Source organism: Nannobrachium achirus (assembly GCF_963921795.1).
Source record: "Nannobrachium achirus genome assembly, chromosome: 18".
NCBI lineage: Eukaryota > Metazoa > Chordata > Actinopteri > Myctophiformes > Myctophidae > Nannobrachium > Nannobrachium achirus.
The window spans coordinates 44,046,596-44,068,621 of NC_137825.1; the positions used below are offsets into that span (position 1 = coordinate 44,046,596).

The 22,026-nt window shown below is 46.3% G+C and overlaps 1 protein-coding gene across 1 annotated transcript in view; it reads left to right on the top strand.

Annotated features, from left to right (window-relative positions):
- Positions 1-21,159, top strand: part of raraa (retinoic acid receptor, alpha a) — a 90,272-nt gene extending 69,113 nt beyond the window's left edge. Inside the window, exons 3-8 of the mRNA XM_080747823.1 lie at positions 527-668; positions 14,571-14,731; positions 15,384-15,560; positions 17,264-17,468; positions 19,189-19,347; positions 19,654-21,159. Of these exons, the coding sequence (XP_080603949.1) occupies positions 527-668; positions 14,571-14,731; positions 15,384-15,560; positions 17,264-17,468; positions 19,189-19,347; positions 19,654-19,850 (1,041 nt within the window). The 3' untranslated portion in view covers positions 19,851-21,159. The remainder of the gene's footprint in view (positions 1-526; positions 669-14,570; positions 14,732-15,383; positions 15,561-17,263; positions 17,469-19,188; positions 19,348-19,653) is intronic.
- The last annotated feature ends 867 nt before the right edge of the window (positions 21,160-22,026 follow it).

Below are 22,026 nucleotides of genomic sequence, written 5' to 3' on the forward strand. Positions count from 1 at the left end.
CATTACATTGAAAACCTAGCAACATCACTGCCCCTTTCTAGGTTTCTGTGACGGCTCCTAGAAGAGCGTTCATTCACCACACTGACGTGTGTTGGTACTTGGTAGGCTGCTGCAGGGCAGGAGGGTGTGTGTTCATTCACTGGATGGGCAAAACCAGGAGTGCATACTCCTCCCTGCACAGATCACTCCCTCCACACACTTAAGCCCTTTAAGGGCTTAGTGTTTGGTAGCTCATTGCCTTTAATTATGGCAGCATATGGCCACGCTGCGTACCACTGAACCGTGAGGGGTCCATTTGGTTCCATTTGTACTCTCTTCTGAGTTAAATTAACACTAAGGATCCGGCTTTGTGCAGTTTGTTCATTTTTTAGGATGCTGACTCAATGTTGTTGTTTTTTTTTGCTCCCTCTCTTTTCTCCACCCTCCAATCTCTCCTCTGTCTCTCCCACCCTTCATCTCTCTCTCTCTCTCTCTCTCTCTCTCTCTCTCTGTCTCTCTCTCTGTCTCTCTCTCTCTCTGTGTGCAGGGCTTCTTTCGGAGGAGCATTCAGAAGAACATGGTGTACACCTGCCACCGGGAGAAGAACTGCATCATCAACAAGGTCACGCGCAACCGCTGCCAGTACTGCCGGCTGCAGAAGTGCCTCGAAGTGGGGATGTCCAAGGAGTGTACGTGTACGACAAGTATAACTACAACACCCAGAATTCCCGAACCCCCCCCGTACCTCGCTCCTGAGAGAGCCCAAGCTCTTATTTTGTTGCGTTAGCTCGACAGTAAATGATTGAATCGCAGCATATCGTTGTTGTCGGGTGGAAACCTTGTATATCCAAAACCGTTCGTTTTGTATTTATCATTTTAAAAATTGAACTAAACTAAAAAAAAGGAACAAAAAAAAAAGAACTAAACAACGCCTTGCGGTGCGATGCGTTGTGTGCTTGTAGATCTGCTGTTTTCACTACTTTTGTGCGACGGCCTTGTATGAAGAAGCAGGGCTTTACTTTGCGAAAAACGTACACATTTGAAACTTGGAGATACGAGGTTTCTGCCCGATAGTGACGATATTTTGTTCACGCTCAATTTTCTTGGTGATATACTGTATGTTCAGTGGGGTTGAGTAACACCAGCCGGTTGCTACTCGCTAGTATCCTTAACCACTATCAACCTGCCGTCCCTATTCTGGGAATGTAATTATAGGCAAGGCATTTGTGAAATTTCAGGAAAGAAATCCCCTAATAGCCGAATTAGTCTATCAAGCTCGGGCTCACATGTCACATTGCAACACATTGTGAGCAGATTGGCAATTTTTTTTCTTCTTCTTCTTTTTTACTTGGACTCAAAGTGGTTCTAAAAGTGGGATCCCCAGAGATGCTTGAGGGGGTTCCTGGGGTTCCCCAGCAAAATGAGTTACACGCTATTTGATCTACAAGCTCAAAACGCATTGCATCGTGAGGCGCTGTAGACTGGCTATTTTCCCAAAACATTTTGAAAACCCTTGAATATTTGTGAAAATGTTTGAGAACCACTGACCTAGATAGACCACCATTATGTGTGTGAGAGAGAGACAGACAGCGAGGGAGAGAGAAAGGGACAGACAGTGTGAGAGAGAGATAATTTGGATTGTAAGAGAGAGAGAGAGAAAGAGTTGTGAAAGTGCGAAGGCAGCAGTGATGTGGGCTGGCAGCAACAGTCAGGGTGTCGCTGAGCTTGGCATGCCTCCATGATGAATATGTTCTCACCTGCCGAGAGCGAAAGAGCAGGCGTCTGCTGCCATCACTGCACCCCAGGGGCTGTGTGAACACACACACACACACACACACACACACACACACACACACACACACACACTTGTCAGACCTGATGAACTAATTGGTGGAGGTGACAGCTCCCGGCTCAGAGAGACTGGCAGAACCGCAGTCTCGGCGCGATCACATCATGGCGATAACGCGCGCGCGCTCGGCTCACGGCGCATCTCACGCAGGAACGTGCGATAGCGTCACCGTTTAGCGGCGGCGTTCAAACGCGCTTTTCCGCGCACGCGCACAGAGAAGCCCGTGTGTGCACTGCGCCCATCTCCTCCCTATACGCGTGTCCCCCTCTTGTCAGACACACGCGTGCCCACCAGTGCGTGTACGGCGGTCGTGTTGTCTGCCCCGTCGCGCTAAACGAGCGAGGTGTTAATTTTACATGGAACAATCCCCTCGACGTCCCTCCTCTTGTCCTTTTTCTGTCCCCTGTCATCCCGTACGGCGGTCTTTACGGCGCGGTGAGCGCGGGGGAGAGCTCCCCGCGCCTCCAGGCTGTGGCCCACGGTAAAGGAAGTTATCCTCTGAGCTCCTTAGCTCTGAATGGGGCCATTAATCATGGTTAGAAGGATCACAGCAGCCAAGGGTTCTCTTAAACACACCACCACCACCATGCAAGCTGTAGCCCTCTTTCTTGCCAGGGGGAGTAGGCTGGTGCGGGAGGGCCATCTAGTGGCCGTGGGGCAGCACTGCGCCCGCCACGGTGAATTCCAGTGTGCTGTGCTGTGTGAGCATAAGGCAGAGTTACCGTAGTTTGACCTAGTTGGATTCAAGTTTCAGGGAAGGGGAGTTCACCCCGGGTCAGATCCGCACTTATCGACACCAGTATATCGTCGTTGTCGGGTGGAAACCTTGTATATCCAAAACAGTTTGTTTTGTATTTATCATTTAAAAAATGAACTAAACTAGTGAAAACAGCCGATCTACAAGCACACACCGCCTCGTGCCCGCGAGGCGTTGTGTGCTTGTAGATCTGCTGTTTTCACCACTTTTGTCCGACGGCCTTGTATGGAGAAGCAGGGCTTTTACTTTGCGAAAAAACGCACAAATTTGAAACTTGGAGATACGAAGGCTTCTGCCCCGACAGTGACGATATGCGTTGCCATTCTCCGCGCGCGTTCTCGGCGGTCGCGTGTTCCCATGGCGTGCGGTGTGTGTGGAGAGAGTGCAGATTGGTAGCCCCGAGTCGTCTTGTGTCCTACACACTGACTTTGGCCTGTGAGACGAGTCACAGCGGGTGGGGAAGGAGAGGCTGGCCATCTGGGTACAGCAGGGAGTCACACACACACACACACACACACACACACACACACACACACACACACACACACACACACACACACACACACACACACACACACACACACACACGCACAGGGGGCCAATGTGCATGCACGTATGCATAAAGACAAAGGTGCATGCACACATACCGTACACAAATAAGTATATCGTCGTTGTCGAGCGGAAACCTTGTATCTCCAAGTTTCAGATTTGTACAGCCCTGCTTCGTCACAAGGCGGTCGCACAAAAGTAGTGAAAACAGCAGATCTACAAGCACACAACGCCTCGCTGGCGCGAGGCGTTGTGTGTTTGTAGATCGGCTGTTTTCACTAGTTTAAATCGTTTTTTAAAATGATAAATGCAAAACGAACGGTTTTGGACATACAGGGTTTCCGCCCGACAGAGACGATATGCTCCTAAAACAGGAATGCATTCTCAGACAGTTATGTTAAACACACACACACACACACACACACACACACACACACACACACACACACACACGCACAGGGGCCAATGTGCATGCACGTATGCATAAAAAGACAAAGGTGCATGCACATACCGTACACAAATAAGTATATCGTCGTTGTCGAGCGGAAACCTTGTATCTCCAAGTTTCAAATTTGCACAGCCCTGCTTCATCATACAAGGCGGTCGCACAAAAGTAGTGAAAACAGCAGATCTACAAGCACACAACGCCTCGCGGCCTGTGTGCTTGTAGATCGGCTGTTTTCACTAGTTTAAATCGTTTTTAAAATGATAAATGCAAAACGAACGGTTTTGGACATGCAAGGTTTCCACCCGACAGAGACGATATGCTCCTAAAACAGAAATGCATTCTCAGACAGTTATGTTAAACACTCACACGCGCGCACACACACACACACACACACACACACACACACACACACACACACACACACAGAAGGCAGGCAGGGTTTCCCCAGGCCCCGCTAGGCCTGGGGGAACGTCCGGGTGACCTTGCGTCTGCCCACAACAACGGTGCCAGGCCTGGTGCCAGGTGGCACTGCCAACCAAGACGGTGTCAGTGGAGGGGGTGGGGGTAAAGTGAGGGGCTACCAGTGGAAAGCCTGCGAGCGCTGTGCCAGTTTTACCATCAGCCTGACGATGATGAGACAAGACCGAGGCTCATGTCTCATGTAAGCGGATAACATGCCGCCAGTACTACCCACCGACCTGCTTATCTGATCTGGAGGAGATAGGAGGAGATAGCTATAATTTGAAACATGTTGTAACTGATAGGGACATGCTGGCTAATTGATGCACATTTGTACTTTGCACTTGTAGCTCGGTTTTATCTTTTCGCTAGGTTTGCGGGTACACTGCAAAGCCATGGCCGTTGTTTCAAATGCTTTACTGTAGGGGTCTTCAATGATTTCAGGCCAAGGGCCCCTTAGTCGAGAGAGAGAGATGAAGGAGGGACCCCCACAACCCATAGATACCATATAGTTTCATCGTTTGACAGCGCAATCGTCATTGTATTTTGGGTTCATGTCAATTTGTGTTTTCAGATATTTAACTACTTGAACCGTCAATATTTGACTTTTCACTCTGTACTTAGTCCGCTCTTCTTCCCCTCTACACGAAACCTCTTTGCCAAAAATAGCCGATCTACAAGCTCACAATGCCTTGCAGCACGAGGCGTTGTGAGCTTGAAGATCTGCTATTTTTGGCTAAAGTTCTCAGAATAGGGTTCACCTGGTTAATATAGAAAAGGAGAAAAAAAGATTCTATCACACAAAGATTTGGCGGCCCCCCCTGTAGTAACTCTGAGTACCCCCCGGGGGTCCCGGACCCCCTGTTGAAGACCCATGCTTTACTGTTATGTTAAAACCCAGCTTATGTTCCCACTGGTTTCCAAATGTCGATGTGTCTTTTGTGTATCAGATTGTCCTGAGCGGGAGAGGTGGTGGTCGGGGATTTCAGCTGAACAATTGTGTATACGGGGTGTACGGAATTGCACGCATGCAGAGGTGCACCTTGGGAGACCGGGAAGAAATAGCCAAGTCCACCAGTCGAGCCTCTCCACCCCTTAGGCTCTCGCACTGAATGATCCTTTTCAAAGCCCCCAACAGGGGGTCCGGGACCCCTATCGGATCCTCAGAGTTACTACAGGGGGTCCTCCAAATCTTCTAATCCATTTTATATTAACAACTTGAACCCTAGCGTCCATATTCTGAGAACTGTAGCCAGAAATAGCAGATCTACAAGCTCACAACGCCTCGCACTGCGAGGCGTTGTGAACTTGTAGATCAGCTATTTTCGGCAAAGAGGTTTGGTGTAGAGGGGAAAAAGAGCAGACAAAGTACAGAGTAAAAGATCAAGTGTAAGGGGCACGGTGGTGCAGTGGTTAGCACTTCACCTCACAGTTAGAAGGTCCTGGGTTCGATTCTCGCCGAGGGAAGCTGTGGGCGCTGGGGGGCGTGTTCTTCCACCCGCGTCATCAGCACCCACACCCTAGGTGGGGTTGGCGATGGGGCCTCTCTGTGGTGAGTTTGCATGTTCTCCCCGTGTCTCCTTGGGCATAGGCCCTCACACAAAAACATGCAGTAGTCCTGGTTACTATACTACCTCCCCCTAGCCAGCCGGGTGCTCCCCAATGTCCCCTGGCGTGGCAGGGGGAGAGCGGAAACCAGGACTACAGGTTAGGTAGTCACCGGGTGAGAAAAATGGGTTGCAAAAAACGTGGGATAAAAAACATTAAAGCAAAAAAAAAAAAAAAAGATCAAGTGTATTAGGTAATGACGGCCAAGTGGTCAAATATCTGAAAACGCAAATTGACATGAATCCAAAATACACTGATGATTGACTGTCCTGTCAAATGATAAATCTATGAACCGGTTGTGGGGGTCCCTGCTTCATCTCTCTCTCAACTAAGGGGTCCTTCCTTGGCCTGAAAACGTTGAAGACCCCTGAGCTAGACTACTGTATGTGTAGCACACACACACCTCTTCGCTAAACACCCCTCGTAGGATGGATCGTTTTGGGCTGTTAGCAGAATAAAAGTGCCAGTAAAGGAACACACGGAAACAGAATCTTTTCGAGTCGGAAGACAGGAAAGAAAGAATAGATGGAGAGGACGGGCGGGGGGTTGGGGGGGATTACGCTTGAGAGCATAGAGATGGAAAATGACAGAGTGAAGAAGGGGATAGAGAGAGAGAGAGGGAAAGAGAGAGGGGGGCTGGAGGACAGTGAGAGGGAGAGAAAGTTTCATCACTGTCGGGGCGACGCGGCAGTGCTAGGCGTGTGCGCGGCGGCGGCGGCAGGGGGAACATTGACATTTTTATCTTTCCATTGAATTTAATCTGTGTGATGGACGAGCTGCCACCACTTTAATTTTCCTCCCTCGAATTATCCCCGTCTGCCCCCCCTCGCTCTGTCTTGCACACACACACGCATACACGCACGCACGCACGCACGCACACACACACACACAGGCACGCACAGTCACGTACAGTCATGCACACAAATACACACAGGTAGCAAACAACGGAGGGAAAGGAATCATATATTAAGCCTTTCAGAACGGGTACGCAGTGTTGTGTATCATTATTTTATGCTTTAGCTATTGAAAAATAGCAGATATACAAGCTCACAGCGCGGCACCGAGTGCCGCGCTGCGAGCTTGTAGATCTGCTATTTTTGAAAAATGGTGAAAATTGGAATTTTGACCCGATTCTATAAGTGTCTTTTGAATCCTTCTAAGATTTTTTGAAAAAAAACCTATGTTTCTATGTCAGCAATCTGGCTAGCCATCGTCAAAGAAAAGGTCCTTTTCACTTAAATGGAGCTCAGCTAGTCGGTTCTTGAGAGACTACTATGTCAGTGGTTCTCAAACCTTTTCATGTGTAGGACCCCCAAAATGATATGTATTTGGCCATGGACCCCCATCTCAAAATATCTAGTTCCAGGGACCCCCAAGAAGCAAAATTTGAGTTACAAACGTTCGCTTTGAAAATACATATATTCAAAGATTTTCGCACATTTTCACGACTTTTTCCCAAAAAATAGCAGATCTACAAGCTCGCAGCGCGGCACTCGGTGCCGCGCTGTGAGCTTGTATATCTGCTATTTTTCAATAGTTAAAGCGTTCAATAATCCCAGGCCTAAACGGGTTAACGGGGTGTGTGTGTCGCAGTGCACACGGGCGCACGTACGCGCTATTACGAAACCCACTATGAGAACAAATGATGGAGTGATGGCGGTGCCTGCTGGCGTAGTATTCTTGCCTGTGTTGCACGTGAGCCCGGGCTGTAAATCATATTTGTGGTGATGAACGCAACAACGGATCCGTGCACAATTTCGGGGAACAACCCGTTTCTCCCCCCTCTCCCCAGTTTAGGATTTGTATTCACGTCATTTATTCGGAAAAAAAAGACACAATGCTCGGTGCTAGCAAGTACACAGCAAAAACAGCCACGCGCACGCACACACACTATCTAAGACAATAAAAAAAGCAGGGCGGTATTTCTTTCATCTGCACTCCCCCGCCAGTTTTCTTTTCCCCCCCTCGAGTTATTGCATGTGGCAATTTGCCATGACTGATCGCCAGTCGTCCCTAATAGTTCTTTAATGACTTCATTAAATTGTGTTGTGCGGCTTATGATTGTGCTGCCAATTTGTCAGCGCGGGGAATGGCTGGGCGCTAAGGATGCCCCAGTTTTTATTTGGGAATTAATTGGACATCTCCGGCGCTGCCCACCCAGCCTTGGCCCCCACCCTCACCCAGGATGAGAGGACCAAAATGGTTGAGGGGTGGTTGGGGGGGGGGGGGGGGGGGGTACGCTCATCACTTAAGACTGCACCTGGCTTCACCTCGCGTGTGTGTGTGTTTGTGTGTCAAAAGCGCGATTGTCAGTGACGTCTATTTTAGTGACTATATCCCAGGGCACATAATGCATAATCAGCTCATATCTGCCGCTAAGGCTTTAGACCAGGGGTCTTCAACGTTTTCAGGCCAAGGGCCCCTTAGCTGAGAGAGAGATGAAGCAGGGACCCCCACAACCTTATCATAGATTCCATATAGTTTCATCTTTTGACAGCACAATCCTCAGTGTATTTTGGAATCACGTCAATTTGTGTTTTCAGATATTTAACGAGTTGAACCGTCAATACTTGAAACATTTTGACCTTTCACTCTGTACCTATACTCTTTTCCCCCTCTACCCCAAAGCTCTTTGCCAAAAATAGCCGATTTACAAGCTTGTAGATCTGCTATTTTTGGCTAAAGTTCCCCAAATATAGACGCTAAGGTACAAGTGGTTAATATAAGAAAGGAGAAAAAAGTTTCTATCACACAAAGATTTGGGAGGACCACCTGTAGTAACTCTGAGGACCCCCTAGGGGTCCCGGACCCCCTGTTGAAGACCCTGCTTTAGAGGTGTTGTGCATTGGCACTTCCCTCACGATTCAGTTCGATTGCGATTCACCAGGTAACGATTCGATTCGATTCTACGACGCACTGCGATGCATCACACTTTTCTATTAGCGCACAACATGGCAAATCTTTCATCAATACAAGCAGTCAGATATACTGAACAACATATTTTATTTAGAATTATAGAGGGTATGCATCATATGCCACTCAGGATCAGCTCCATTGACAGCCTGAGTGGCAAAACACAAAGCAGCATGAAGCATTGGAGTTTGGAAGCGCTCCTCCTTACTCCTCAAGACTCCAACTGACGTTCCCACGTAACTTCCGGGTACGGTGATGTCACGCGCATACCCTCTATATTACCAGTAAGACTCCCTAATCGGGAGATAAGCGACCGTTGGTCGCTTATCTCCTGTCACACTGCTGACATCAGTATGACATCACACCGTACACAAATGACCCTTATATAAGACCGGCATTATCTACCGACAGATTAGTAACAAGATGTCAAAATCATTGAAGGTTTACCCTACTAACCAACTGTTTACCATAGCAACCATGTTTTTTACCTTAGCAACCAACTGTTTACCCTAGCAACCAACTTTTTACCACAGCAACCATGTTTTTTTTACCCTAGCAACCAACTGTTTACCCTAGCAACCAATTGTTTACCATAGCAACCATGTTTTCTTACCCTAGCAACCAACTGTTTACCATAGCAACCATGTTTTTTACAGGGCCTGGGATTGATGACATCAGAAATCTCCATATATGGGCATGAAAGGGATTTTGTTTCTGGAAATATGTCTGTGGGGTGCCACATTTGGAATAAAACACTTACATCACACATCTGGATATCCATACAGCCCATCTAGTTTGCCTGTGTCCATTTATGCCCATATATCTGATGACATTGGGACAATGATCTCCATATATGGGCATAAAACTTATGTTAATTAGTAAAGCCTGGGGATCTCCATATATGGGCATGAGGGGTACCCTAAAAGGGCATCATCTGGGAATAGCAAATATAGTTATCCTAGAAAGTGAAAATCTTACATCAAAGGCCATAACTACCTACCTACCACCATACTGCATTCCTCATTAAACTACCTACCAGTAAGATGCCTAAGGGAGAAAAGCAAAGGGCGAGGTTGCACCATTTCTTGGTCTTCTGGCCAGTGATGTATATCGGACCATTTAACCATATATGGAGACATCTGGTACCCAAAGATATTCACAGATATGGGCTTAATATTGATGACATAAGGGATCTCCATATATGGGCGTAAAAGGGATTTGGTTCCCCTGGCATCACAGGGATCTCCATATATGGGCATAAAATGGATTTGGTTACCCTGGCAACACGGGGATCTCCATATCTCCATATATGGGCATAAAAGGGATTTGTTCCCCTGGCATCACAGGGATCTCCATATATGGGCATAAAAGGGATTTGGTTCCCCTGACATTACAGTGATGTCAGTGGCTGGTTCTACAGAGGGGATCTCCATTTATGGGCATAAAAGGGAATGTATGTATGATGATGTCAGATATCATAGACGTCATAGGACTTTCACATAACGAATAACTGAGTAAGCATGTAAACCCGTAAAATCTATATTTGGGCATGGCTGATTTATGACCTCATCATGATGACACGAGCAAACACAGCTGAATTGTATAAATGATCAGTGCAGAAACCAACAGAAGTATTTGACCAAGACTCTTCGATTTAAACATCAACAAAGGTGTGACGTTTGTTGATGGTCACGTGTGACGTGTGACGGACGGACGGACGGACGGACGGACGGACGGACGGACGGACGGCCGGTGGAGGTTTTCATAGTAAACTGCTCCCTGACGGTCACAATTATTATATCGTCGTTGTCGGGTGGAAACCTTGTATGTCCAAAACCGTTGGTTTTATATATCATTTTTAAAATGAACTAAACTAGTGAAAACAGTCGATCTACAAGCACACAATGCCTCGCACCGCGAGGCGTTTTGTGCTTTTAGATCTGCTGTTTTCACTACTTTTGTGCGACGGCCTTGTATGAAGAAGCAGGGCTTTGCTAGACAGCCCATATCTGTGTGGCTGGTTCTACAGACAGGGATCTCCATGTATGGGCATAAAAGGGTATGATGTCAGATATCATTGACGTCATAGGACTTTCACATAATGAATAACTGAGTAAGCATGTTTGGGCTATAAGGTAATGGATCTCCATATATGGGTACCAGGGTTCTCATATGGGTAACCGGTCCGATATACATTGAATTGAATTGAATTTTAATTCGATGCAATCCATTGCTGAATCGATTCTTTTTTTGACACCACCACTAAGGCTCCCCTCTTGTCTGTGATGCTGGGCAGTAGCATAGTGTGGTATCAGACCTCTACACCACCCCCACTCTTCAGCCGGGGAGGCCCTGTCTGCGGGCTGATGAATGACACGCAGCCCCTGAGTGGATCATCCCACACTTGTCACAGACGCTGATCCCCCCCCACCCTGTCCTCTAATGGCTGAGGTTAGAACCAAGAAGGCAGGGGAAATCTTATCTGAGGTCAGTGGCTAAGTGATAAGTGCTGGGCGCCCTGCCCAGCGGCAAAGTTGGGCGAGAGAGATAGAGAGCAGGGTCTGGGTGTAGATGGCGAGAGATTGATATGGAGGCGAGCGGAGATCGAGAGATGATCACGAAGGGGATGTGTTGCGGAAAGAGGGTGCATGGGGGAAAAAAGAGCAGGAGGCAAGGAAGGAGAGAGAAAAAGATGATGTGCTTGAGACCAACAGAGAGAAAAGGATGCGGCATAATATGTTAGAGTAGTGGTTCTCAACCTGTGGGGGGTCCCCAAATTATTTTGAGGGGTCCCCAGATGATTAGCTTAATGTGCAACACTGTTTTCTCACTCAACAGTAAACAAACCAACATAAAGTTTAAGTGTATATAGAGGTATATGCCCATTTCTAAAGTGACAATTTAAGGACTTTTTAATGCCTCTAAAATGACAAATTAAACATTGGCCAAATTGTCAAAATATTAGAGGCAGAAATTGTGAAAATAGCCGATCTACATGCTCACAACTTGTAAGCATGTAGATCAGCTATTTTCATATAGTATACAAAATAAAATATGATTATTTTGGGGGTTGCGGCCTGTGTTAGAGCAGGCACTCCCAAACGCTTCCATGCCAAGTGCCTCTGTCTGCAGCCCCCCACTGCGAAATGGCAAAAAACAAAACCAAGAAAAATATCCGATCTACAAGCTCACAACACATCCCATGCGAGCTGGTCCATCTGCTAATTTCCCACACAATAATCACATGCCCCAAAATAGGAACACCAGCTTGAAAGTGGTTAAAACGGCGCAATCATCTTAGCTTATCCATTTTTCATTTTCCTCTCCTTTGCAATTGGCCCCCCGTGCCACCCTCTGGCGGCTCTCGCCCCCCTCCCCCCCCCGCGCGAAAACCTGTGTGTCAGAGAGAGAGAGAGAGAGAGAGAGAGAGAGAGAGAGAGAGAGAGAGAGAGAGAGAAGGAGCGAGAGAGGTAGGGGGAAAAAGGCAGGAAGAAGAGAAACCTGGAGGGTCTGTTTCCAAGAGTGGGAGCTCAGGCAGCCCAAGCTCTTTTAAAACCATTAGCGGCAGGATATTTGTCATATTATGTTATTAGATTAGCCGGGACCCCTAATGAAAGCTGTGGCAATTTGTCAGCCTTATGGATAGCTCCATCCGGCGCTACTATTTATCACCTAGCCACCTCCTCACCGCAACCCCCAGCACCCACACACACACACACACACACACAAACACACATACTGTACATACACGTGTAAGCAAGCGCACGCATCCACACACACACACACACACACACACACACACACACACACACACACACACACACACACACACACACACACACACACACACACACACACAAACACACGTGTAAGCAAGCGCACGCACACACACACACACACACACACAACCCCTGCCAGAGCCCTAATACCCCAGGGTGTGTGAGTTGAGCATTGGGGTGGAGTGGGGGGGAGTGGAGCGATGGACAGATCCTGTAATGGGATTCCAATGCTAAACACCCTGCAGAGAGTGTGTGTTTTTTTTTTTCTTTTTTTTTTTTTTTGGTCATTTGGGATTGAGCTCACCCCTCCCAGACGGATGGCCCAGAGGAGAAACGACAACCCCTCGCTTTGGGTTATTTCAACCCCACCCCACCCCACCCCACCGCGCCCCTCCTCTCCCCTCCCCTCCATCCAGGGGTGTCGCACCAAATTCTGGGCCCTGGGTACAAGGATTCACTGCGGGGCCCCCCCCATGAATGTTCTTCATAGGGGAATGGGGTTTTTAACCCATTTAGACTGGGTAGGCATTATTATTTTGTGCTTTAACTATTGAAAAATAGCAGATATGCAAGGTCGCAGCGCGGCACCTGAGAGCTTGTAGATCTGCTATTTTTGAAAAATCGCGAGAATCTGTGCAAGTTTTGGGATATTTCAAATCCTTCCCAGGTTTTTTGAAAAAACCTATGTTTCTTTGTCAGTGGTTGCTCAAACGTTTTCATGTCAAGGACCCCCAAAATGATATGTATTTGGCCACGGACCCCCCATCTCAAAATATTTAGTTCCGGGTAACCTCCCACTCCCCCCCCCCTTGTGACGCCCCTGCCCCCCTCATCTCCATTACCTCCCTCCCACCGTTTGTCTTTTGGTGTTGGACACCGGGAGCTGTGTGTGTGTGTGTGTGTGTGTGTGTGTTTGTGTGCGCGTGCGTGCGTGCATGCGTGTGTGTGTGTGTGTGTGTGTGTGTGTGTGTGTGTGTGTGTGTGTGTGTGTGTGTGTGTGTGTGTTTTAACTGCTCCCTGGTTACAGTGCTACCAACTCCTCCTCTCTCTCTCTCTCTCTCTCTATTCTTCATCTTCATATATCATACCGCCGCGATGGTGTTACCTCTCCTGTTTGCAACATTGCGTCTTGCTTTATGGCAGGGCTGTGCCTCTCGACTGTGCCTCGGTGTCGCCTTGTTGTGGTGTGTAAAGGGAACGAAAACAGTTGGCGAGCTAGACAAAAGAAAACATGTTGGCTGACTGGTTTCTGTGTATTTTACACTAGGTTTTGTTATATCAGAATTTACTATTGATTTAAATCATGGGTCTTCAACGTTTTCAGGCCAGGGACCCCTTAGCTGAGAGAGAGATGAAGCAGGGACCCCCAATACTTATTGTATAAAACAGTGTTGCAGAAGAAATATTTTCATAGATTTCTTAGACAGCTTAGACTTGTTTGACAGCACAGTCATCATGTTGGAGTAATGTGTATTTTCAGACATTTAACCACCGTCAAATACTTTGGTCTGCTCTTCTTCGACAAAAATAGCCGATCTACAAGCTTGGCGTTGTAACATGATCCTATCACACAAAGATTTGACGGCCCCCCTGTAGTATCTCTGAGGACCCCCTAGGGTCCCGGACCCCCTGTTGAAGACCCCTGATTTAAGTAGACGTTGTTGGTGGAATACACAGTGACACAATTGCAGGTGCATCAGTGATATAAAGCTTATCCGGCAGACCTGAACCAAGGTTTCTAAGTAAACAATCTGGAAACGTGTCTAATTATTACTTTGTTGACGCCTCGTTCATATAGGTCGATGCTTTTATTCGTTTTGTATTTATCATTTTAAAAATGAACTAAACTAGTGAAAACAGCAGATCTACAAGCACACAACGCCTCGCACTGCGTTGCTTGTAGATCTGCTGTTTTCACTACTTTTGTGCGATGGCCTTGTATGATGAAGCAGGGCTTTACTTTGCGAAAAACATACAAATTTGAAACTTGGAGATACGAGGTTTCTGCCCGACAGTGATGATATATTAATAATGATGATAACAATTGCGTTGCTTTATCGCTGTGTGCTTTTTCCATTCTATGTATGTACTCATGACACGGCAGTTTAAATCAACGCCGTATAAACAACAAAGGACCGTAACCATTTGCGTTGCATTAAAGAAAAGAAAACTCAAAATGTCCGCCGTGTGCCCTGACTCTCTTTGTCTCTGTGCTTTGCGTCCCTTCAGCGGTGAGGAACGACCGGAACAAGAAGAAGAAGGACGAGAAGAAGCAGGAGTGCACGGAGAGCTACGTGCTGAGCACAGAGACCGAGCAGATGATTGACAGGGTCCGCAAGGCACATCAGGAGACTTTCCCCTCGCTCTGCCAGCTGGGCAAATACACTACGGTCAGCAACTGACACACTGTGTGTGTGTGTGTGTGTGTGTGTGTGTGTGTGTGTGTGTGTGTGTGTGTGTGTGTGTGTGTGTGTGTGTGTGTGTGTGTGTGTGTGTGTGTGTGTGTGTGTGTGTGTGTGTGTGCGCGTGTGCGCGTGCGAGAGAGATGTGTATGAATATTACATTATGGAGACTGGAATTCTTGGACATTGTGTTGTTTTTGTTGCATTCCTAAGTCAATAATGTGATGACCAGCAGTGGTTCTCTATGGAGACACAAAGAACCTGCTTTGTTCCCTATGGCAGTGTTTCTCAAACCTTTATATTTGAAGGTCTCCACTTAACTCTGACAGTGTACAAATGGAACCAAATGGACCTGTTAGGGTCCATTTGGTTCCTTATGTATACTGTTAGAGTTACTGACTTTCAAGAGTATTTTATAACGGCTGAGAGGGTTGGAGACACTCGGCTTCGCCTCGTGTCTCACCACGCCTCTCAGCCGTTATAAAATACCAGGTAACCACATGCCTCTTGTGGCTTATTGCTTCAATTCAACTCTCCATAGGGTGAGTAATCAATAGTAAAAACGTCATTTTGGGGGTGAACTACTCCTTTTAAGTTGTATAATAGAATATCAAATATCCCTCTTCCATCTCCACCACAGAGTAACAGCTCGGAGCGGCGCGTGTCCTTGGACGTGGACCTGTGGGACAAGTTCAGCGAGCTCTCCACCAAGTGCATCATCAAGACGGTGGAGTTTGCCAAGCAGCTGCCCGGTTTCACCACGCTCACCATCGCTGACCAGATCACCCTGCTCAAAGCTGCCTGTCTGGACATCCTGGTGAGGGCGGAGAACGGAGACATTGGAATCTTTGCTGTGTGCATACATGGCGGAATTGTGGCAGAACTTGGAAACAAAAAACGGAGATAAAATGAATGCATACTTAAGACACCACAAGACGCAAAGATGAAATGCCATATAGGGTTGTCACAATTATTACATAATCATCTAATCGCAATTATTTGACATAATCGCAATTATTTGACATAATCGCAATTATTTTTTGAGAATCATCATAATTGTTTACATGTTGGAAAATGTTGAAAAATGTTCATATATGTTCAAACATTTACAAAATAGTGGAAATAGCCAATCTACAAGCTCACAATGCGTCGCAATCACTATCAATGTTCTTTTTAAAGTGTAAAGTTGTCAAATATGTCCTTCATTTCTTTGTATATTTGGGTTATGTGTCATATCTGCCATGTGCAACTTCAAAGCCTACAAGCCAAACAGAAATGTAATTGTCGACGCAAAAACACAATTAAATCGTTAATCGCAATTATTTGAGTGACAATTAATCGTCATGTAAAATGTCATAATCGTGACAGCCCTAATGCCATATACCAGTGACAGTCACTTACCTTTACACTTACACAGATATGTACTTTATGGTAATTGGGGACTGTTATGGTTTAACGACGTTGTTACACAATTAAGTGTGGCTGACAGGATAATTATGGCGTAGTGTTAGGCTTGATTTGTTAGATAATGTTCCATTTGAAGTACTGTAAGTGTGTTTGTGGGGGGTGGCCTCAGTGTTCCTCGACTAAAACTATGACGAAAAATGTTTGCCAGCTACCCCTTTTCAACGACAAAAACTGAATAAAAACTAAGCTACGAAGACTAAAACTAAGACTAACTATAATCTGCAACAAATAAAAAATAGACTGAAATGTTAGGGAGGGGACTATTGGAGAAGAGATCCAGTAGATCTAAAAGACTGGTCATTTTATGCTTGGGTGCGCTCAAGTGTTGTTGCGCTCTGAAACGTTGTGAGCTTGTAGATCCGCTATCTTCAGCATGCAACCGAGCGTAAGATCAGCCATTACTACGCCAACAAGGCCCGCTAAAATATATATTTTTTGTAGACAAAATCAACTGTAGATTTAGTCGACTAAAATCATATGATATTTAGTCTACTATTTCAGATGTAAAACTAAATAGATCTTTATTGAAAAGACTATGACTAGAACTAAATCAAAATTTGCTGTCAAAATCAACACTGCACCACAGACCATATGCTCCTTATGCGCACCGGGTTATGCGAACCCGGGTTCAAATCCAACCCCCGTCTTGTCTCGTATGTCTCCTATCTCTGCCCTTGGTTTCCTGTCTCTCTACCTAATAAGGCAAAACGAATGCCAAAAAAGAAATGAGTGGGGAATTGCATTAGCCTGGAACCAGACCAATCCGCCTGGGCAAAAAAACTTGCCCTTGGTGAATATGGGTCTGGCCCCGCTCAATTGTGAATCCATTTCCTCTCCCCCAACATTAGGGGGAACCAATCAGGGCCCAGCATTGGTCTGGTCTAACCAATCGTGTCCAGAGCCATTTTTTAACCCACTCCTTATGAAATGAAAATTATGCCCGCGAGTCCAGACTAATATCCTACACGCAGTGAAATACCATGAAATAATCAAATGTCCACGAACCTCGTGTGAGCCTGTGAATGCGCTAAAACAATCGTTTTCTTCCCCTAGATTCTGAGGATCTGTACGCGCTACACGCCAGAGCAGGACACCATGACCTTCTCGGATGGCCTGACGCTAAACCGAACCCAGATGCACAACGCCGGCTTTGGCCCCCTCACCGACCTGGTGTTCGCCTTCGCCAACCAGCTCCTTCCACTAGAGATGGACGACGCAGAAACGGGGTTGCTCAGCGCCATCTGTCTGCTTTGCGGAGGTACTGCAGGAGTATTTCTGGTTTGAAAATGTACAATTAAGGCAGGGGTCTTCAACGTTTTCAGGCCAAGGACCCCTTAGTCGAGAGAGAGATGAAGCAGCACAACCTCCCACAACCCATAGATACCATATAGTTTCATCATTTGACAGCACAATCATCAGTGTATGTTGGATTCATGTCAATGTGTGTTTCCAGATATTTAACCATTTGAACCTTCAATACTTAATAAACTTGACCTTTCATTCTGTAATTCGTCTGCTCTTTTCCCCCTCTACACAAAACCTCTTTGCCGAAAATAGCCGATCTACAAGCTCACAACGCCTCGCAGTGCGAGGCGTTGTGAGCTTGTAGATCTGCTATTTTTTTGCTAAAGTTATCAGAATATGGACGCTATAGGGTTCAAGTGGTTAATATAAAAAAGGGGAGTTTCTATTACACAAAGATTTGGAGGACCCCCCTGTAGTAACTCTGAGGACCCCCTAGGGGTCCCGGACCCCCTGTTGAAGACCCCTGAATAAAGGCATTGAGACTTAGTCAGCCAACAACATGTTACACACTGCGAGAGGCAGCAACTCTGAACTTAACTCAACGCAGGTTAAATAGGTTAAAATATTAATTGACTTTGGTGGTAAACATTTATTCATTTACAATCTGAGCCCTCGCAATTTCACAGCCTATTCAAACAGGTCTCTCCTGTCCTTTGTCATGCTCTACTTGTCACAAGAAAACAGTGACCTGTATCCATTGTTACTAACACACAGTCGCTTTCCTTTCTTTAGACAAGTAATCACTGAGCACCACCTAGTGGCTAAATGTGGTCATGAGCGGTCAGTGAGTATTAACCTTGTACCATGTGCAGGGCAGGAATTTCAGGGAGGCCATGAAGACAATGGCTGTCGTTGCCCCTCAATTTGGCCTTCTGCCCCTCCAAAAAAATGGCATGCCCTGAGGCCATAGTGGCCTTAATGCTCCAGCTGACTGAACCACTTTCTCCTCTGTCTCTTTCTTGCCAACGTGCAAACACCAGTGTCTCTTTCTTGTCATGTAGACACCAGTGTCTTTTTTTTAGTCCCCATTTTTAAGTATCTTTGATTGGTGCAGGGCTGAGCATAGATCAGAATTAATGTATTCAGGGTTACTACACATTTTTACCAATTAATTTCATTTCCAAAACCTTTCCAAAACTTTTTCAGAATATTTAACCCAATTTCCAGGACTATATAACAATAATTCAGCTCAATAACAGGTCGCTTACTCCTATGCGCAATGCCCAAAGACAGATAGTGTATGCCAGTGGTTCTCAACCCTTTTCAGGCCGTGACCCCCGAAATAATCATGTTTTAACTGGAGACCCGGCACCCTGACGAGCACTAAGAGTTGAGGAATTTTGTATAAACACTGTTCTTGGCGTTGCGAGGCGTTGTGAGCATGTAGATCGGCTATTTTCACAATTTCTGCCAATAATATTTGACAATTTGGCCCATGTTTAATTTGTCATTTCAGAGGTATTAACAAAATCAATAACCAAAGACAATGCATAGCTATTTTTTCCTGGACCTTCTAGGACCCTTGATAAATTCCAAAACCTTTCCAGTACTGGAAAGATATTTTTCTAATTTCAAAATATTTCCAGGAATTTCATGACCGTGGGAACCCTGTAAAATGATGAAAGTCCTGGCCTGACCGTGTGTGTGTGTGTGTGTGTGTCTCTGTTTCACAGATCGCCAGGACTTGGAGCAGGCAGAGAAGGTGGACGTTCTTCAGGAACCCCTCTTGGAGGCCCTGAAAATCTACGTGAGGAAGAGGAGGCCCCATAAACCGCACATGTTCCCCAAGATGCTGATGAAGATCACCGATCTCAGAAGCATCAGCGCCAAAGGTCAGACATTGACACAGCTTTGGAATCTTAAACCGTGTGTTCATGCATGGTAGCTGTTTTGCCGCCTAGCATATTTCATATTTTCATATTAGCCCGGTGCAACTTCATAGCCAAACAGAAATGTAATTTGTATTTATGTGCTCCAGTGTTCAGCGGCAGAAACACAATTGAATCGTTAATTTGTGTGACAATTAATTGCCACGTAAAATGTCTTAATCGTGACAGCCCTAATGTTCAGTTCCAAAAATTGATATGACGTGACAACTCCAGTGCCTCATCTCCCCCTCTCTGCTCTGTCCAACACAGGAGCTGAACGTGTCATCACCCTGAAGATGGAGATCCCCGGCTCGATGCCGCCTCTCATCCAGGAGATGCTGGAGAACTCGGAGGGCCTGGAGAGCGGGGCGACGGCCGCACGCTCCAGCGGCGCCCCCCCGGGCAGCTGCAGCCCCAGCCTGTCGCCCAGCTCCGCCCAAAGCAGTCCCGCCACACAATCGCCGTAGCAAAACCCGCCTCTCATACCCGTCTTTCTCTCTCTCTGGCTCGCTCTCTCTCTCTAAGCATTTCTCCCTTTGAGGCTCGGAGGTAGCGGGATTTAGGTGGGCAGGAGGGGGGGACGGACTCGATCCTGACTGAACACGGGAGATCGGCGCGCTCCGACGCCCATCCCCTCCGACGACACCCGCCCGCCCGCTCCCTCCCGCAACTCTGCCCTCCATCACTGTGAGACACTCTGTGCCGACGGTGGAGGGAAGGTGGAGGGCCAGGAGGGTGGGGAGGGCCTCCCAGAGACCGCTAAAAAAAACGAAAACACTGCTGATGAACCTCCTCCTCCTCTGTTCCCCAGCTTCCGACGCTCCACCCCTCTCTTCCCCCGTGAAGGACCGACGGGAACCGAAATGAGGGGGAGTCCAGTCGAGGGGGGAGTCCAGTTTTAGTGCAGCGAACGTTGGGAGAGCAAGGCCTGGTTCAGGCACTGAGAGCGAGGGGCGCGGCGAGACCACAGAGAGAGAGAGAGAGAGGGAGACAAAATGGACACGACAGACAATAAAGAGACTTAACGGACACCAGACACTTTTTTTTCCCCCCGTTCATCGTTGAACTCTGTGGTGAAATCGCGAGCATGGGACTCGTCAAAGAAAAAAAAAAGCCACACTCCCCAGCTCCTCTTTAAAGACTCCTGGGTCTTTTCTTCTCTTCCAACTGCAGAAAACAAACTGATTTCGTACAGAAAAGATATATAAATATATATAGAAAAGTTAAGGAACTATTTGCGACTGACTTTTCCACGCACAGAATGGCAGGTTGGGGGGAAAAAGATTTAAAAAAAGAAAAGGAAAAAAAAAGAGGACAAGTTTTCTGAGATTAGAAACTGTTGTATTCCTTCACTGTTTTAATCTTTTCATACCCGTCAAGAGTACAGAGGAAGATGTTTCAGTTGTTTTATCACATACTGACATTAATTAACAAAAAGAAAAACGTCAAGAAGTTGCAATTACTCTCTTATCTTACACACACACACACACACACACACACACACACACACACACACACACACACACATACACTCGAAACACAAAACGTGCACAGAAAACTAGTCGCAATGAATATCACATGCTATTCCAGGCTGGGTTGGTTTTCCTTTCTCCTTTTTTCTTTTTCTCGCTGCGAAGAGAATGAGGGGGTGAAAAAAAAAATATGATTGTATTAACTTTGGTTGTATGATATGGTCACCGGTCCTTTCAAGAAATCAGATTAATGAAGATTCTTTATTAAGGTGTATTTTAAGTAGCCTATGAGTTCATGTATATAAGCTGTATTCATTTCTTTAAAAACTATGAAGAGTTTAGCCTTCACCTGATTTTAAAAAGAAAACAAACAAAAAAAAAGAATACCTTTTTAATTGTTTTTGTTTCTAGGTTTGTGATTCAAGAAAAGACATTTTGAGCACATTTAAACGGAAGGAACGCATCAATTATGTTTTGTGTCCTACTAGATGCTGGGCAGATCTATGTAGCCATATCACACTGGCTGACTGTTCCATAATGTCTCTCACAAACAATTTCATTCGCCCTCTTAAAAAAAAAAAGCTTTTACATCAGGGGTCTTCAACGGGGGGTCCGGGACGCCCAGGGGGTCCTCAGAGTTACTACAGGGGGTCCTCCAAATCCTTGCGTGATAGAAAGGAAAAAATGAAATCTCCTGCGCTGCGAGGCGTTGTGAGCTTGTACATCAGCTATTTTCGGCAAAGAGGTTTGGAGTAGAGGGGAGAAGTATTGACAGTTCAAGTGGTTAAATATCAGATATTTAACCACTTATATTATATATAGTATATAATATATAAGTGGTTAAATATCTGAAAACACAAATTGACATGAATCCAAAATACACTGATGATTGTGCTGTCAAACAATGAAACGATCTATGAAAAGGTTGTGGAAGTCCCTGCTTCATCTCTTTCTCGACTAAGGGGTCCTTGGCCTGAAAACGTTGAAGACCCCTGTTTTACATTGATAACAAATTAGCACTCTGATTGGGGCATAGCTTTTTGGCCATGTGGCGGAACAAAATCGAGTTCCTTTGGGAGTGGTGGAATCAATGCCGTTCTGACGCTATACGGCCACAGGCCAGTTAACTGGGCTCTAGCTCCAATGAGACTTAGGACTGATTTATGCTTGG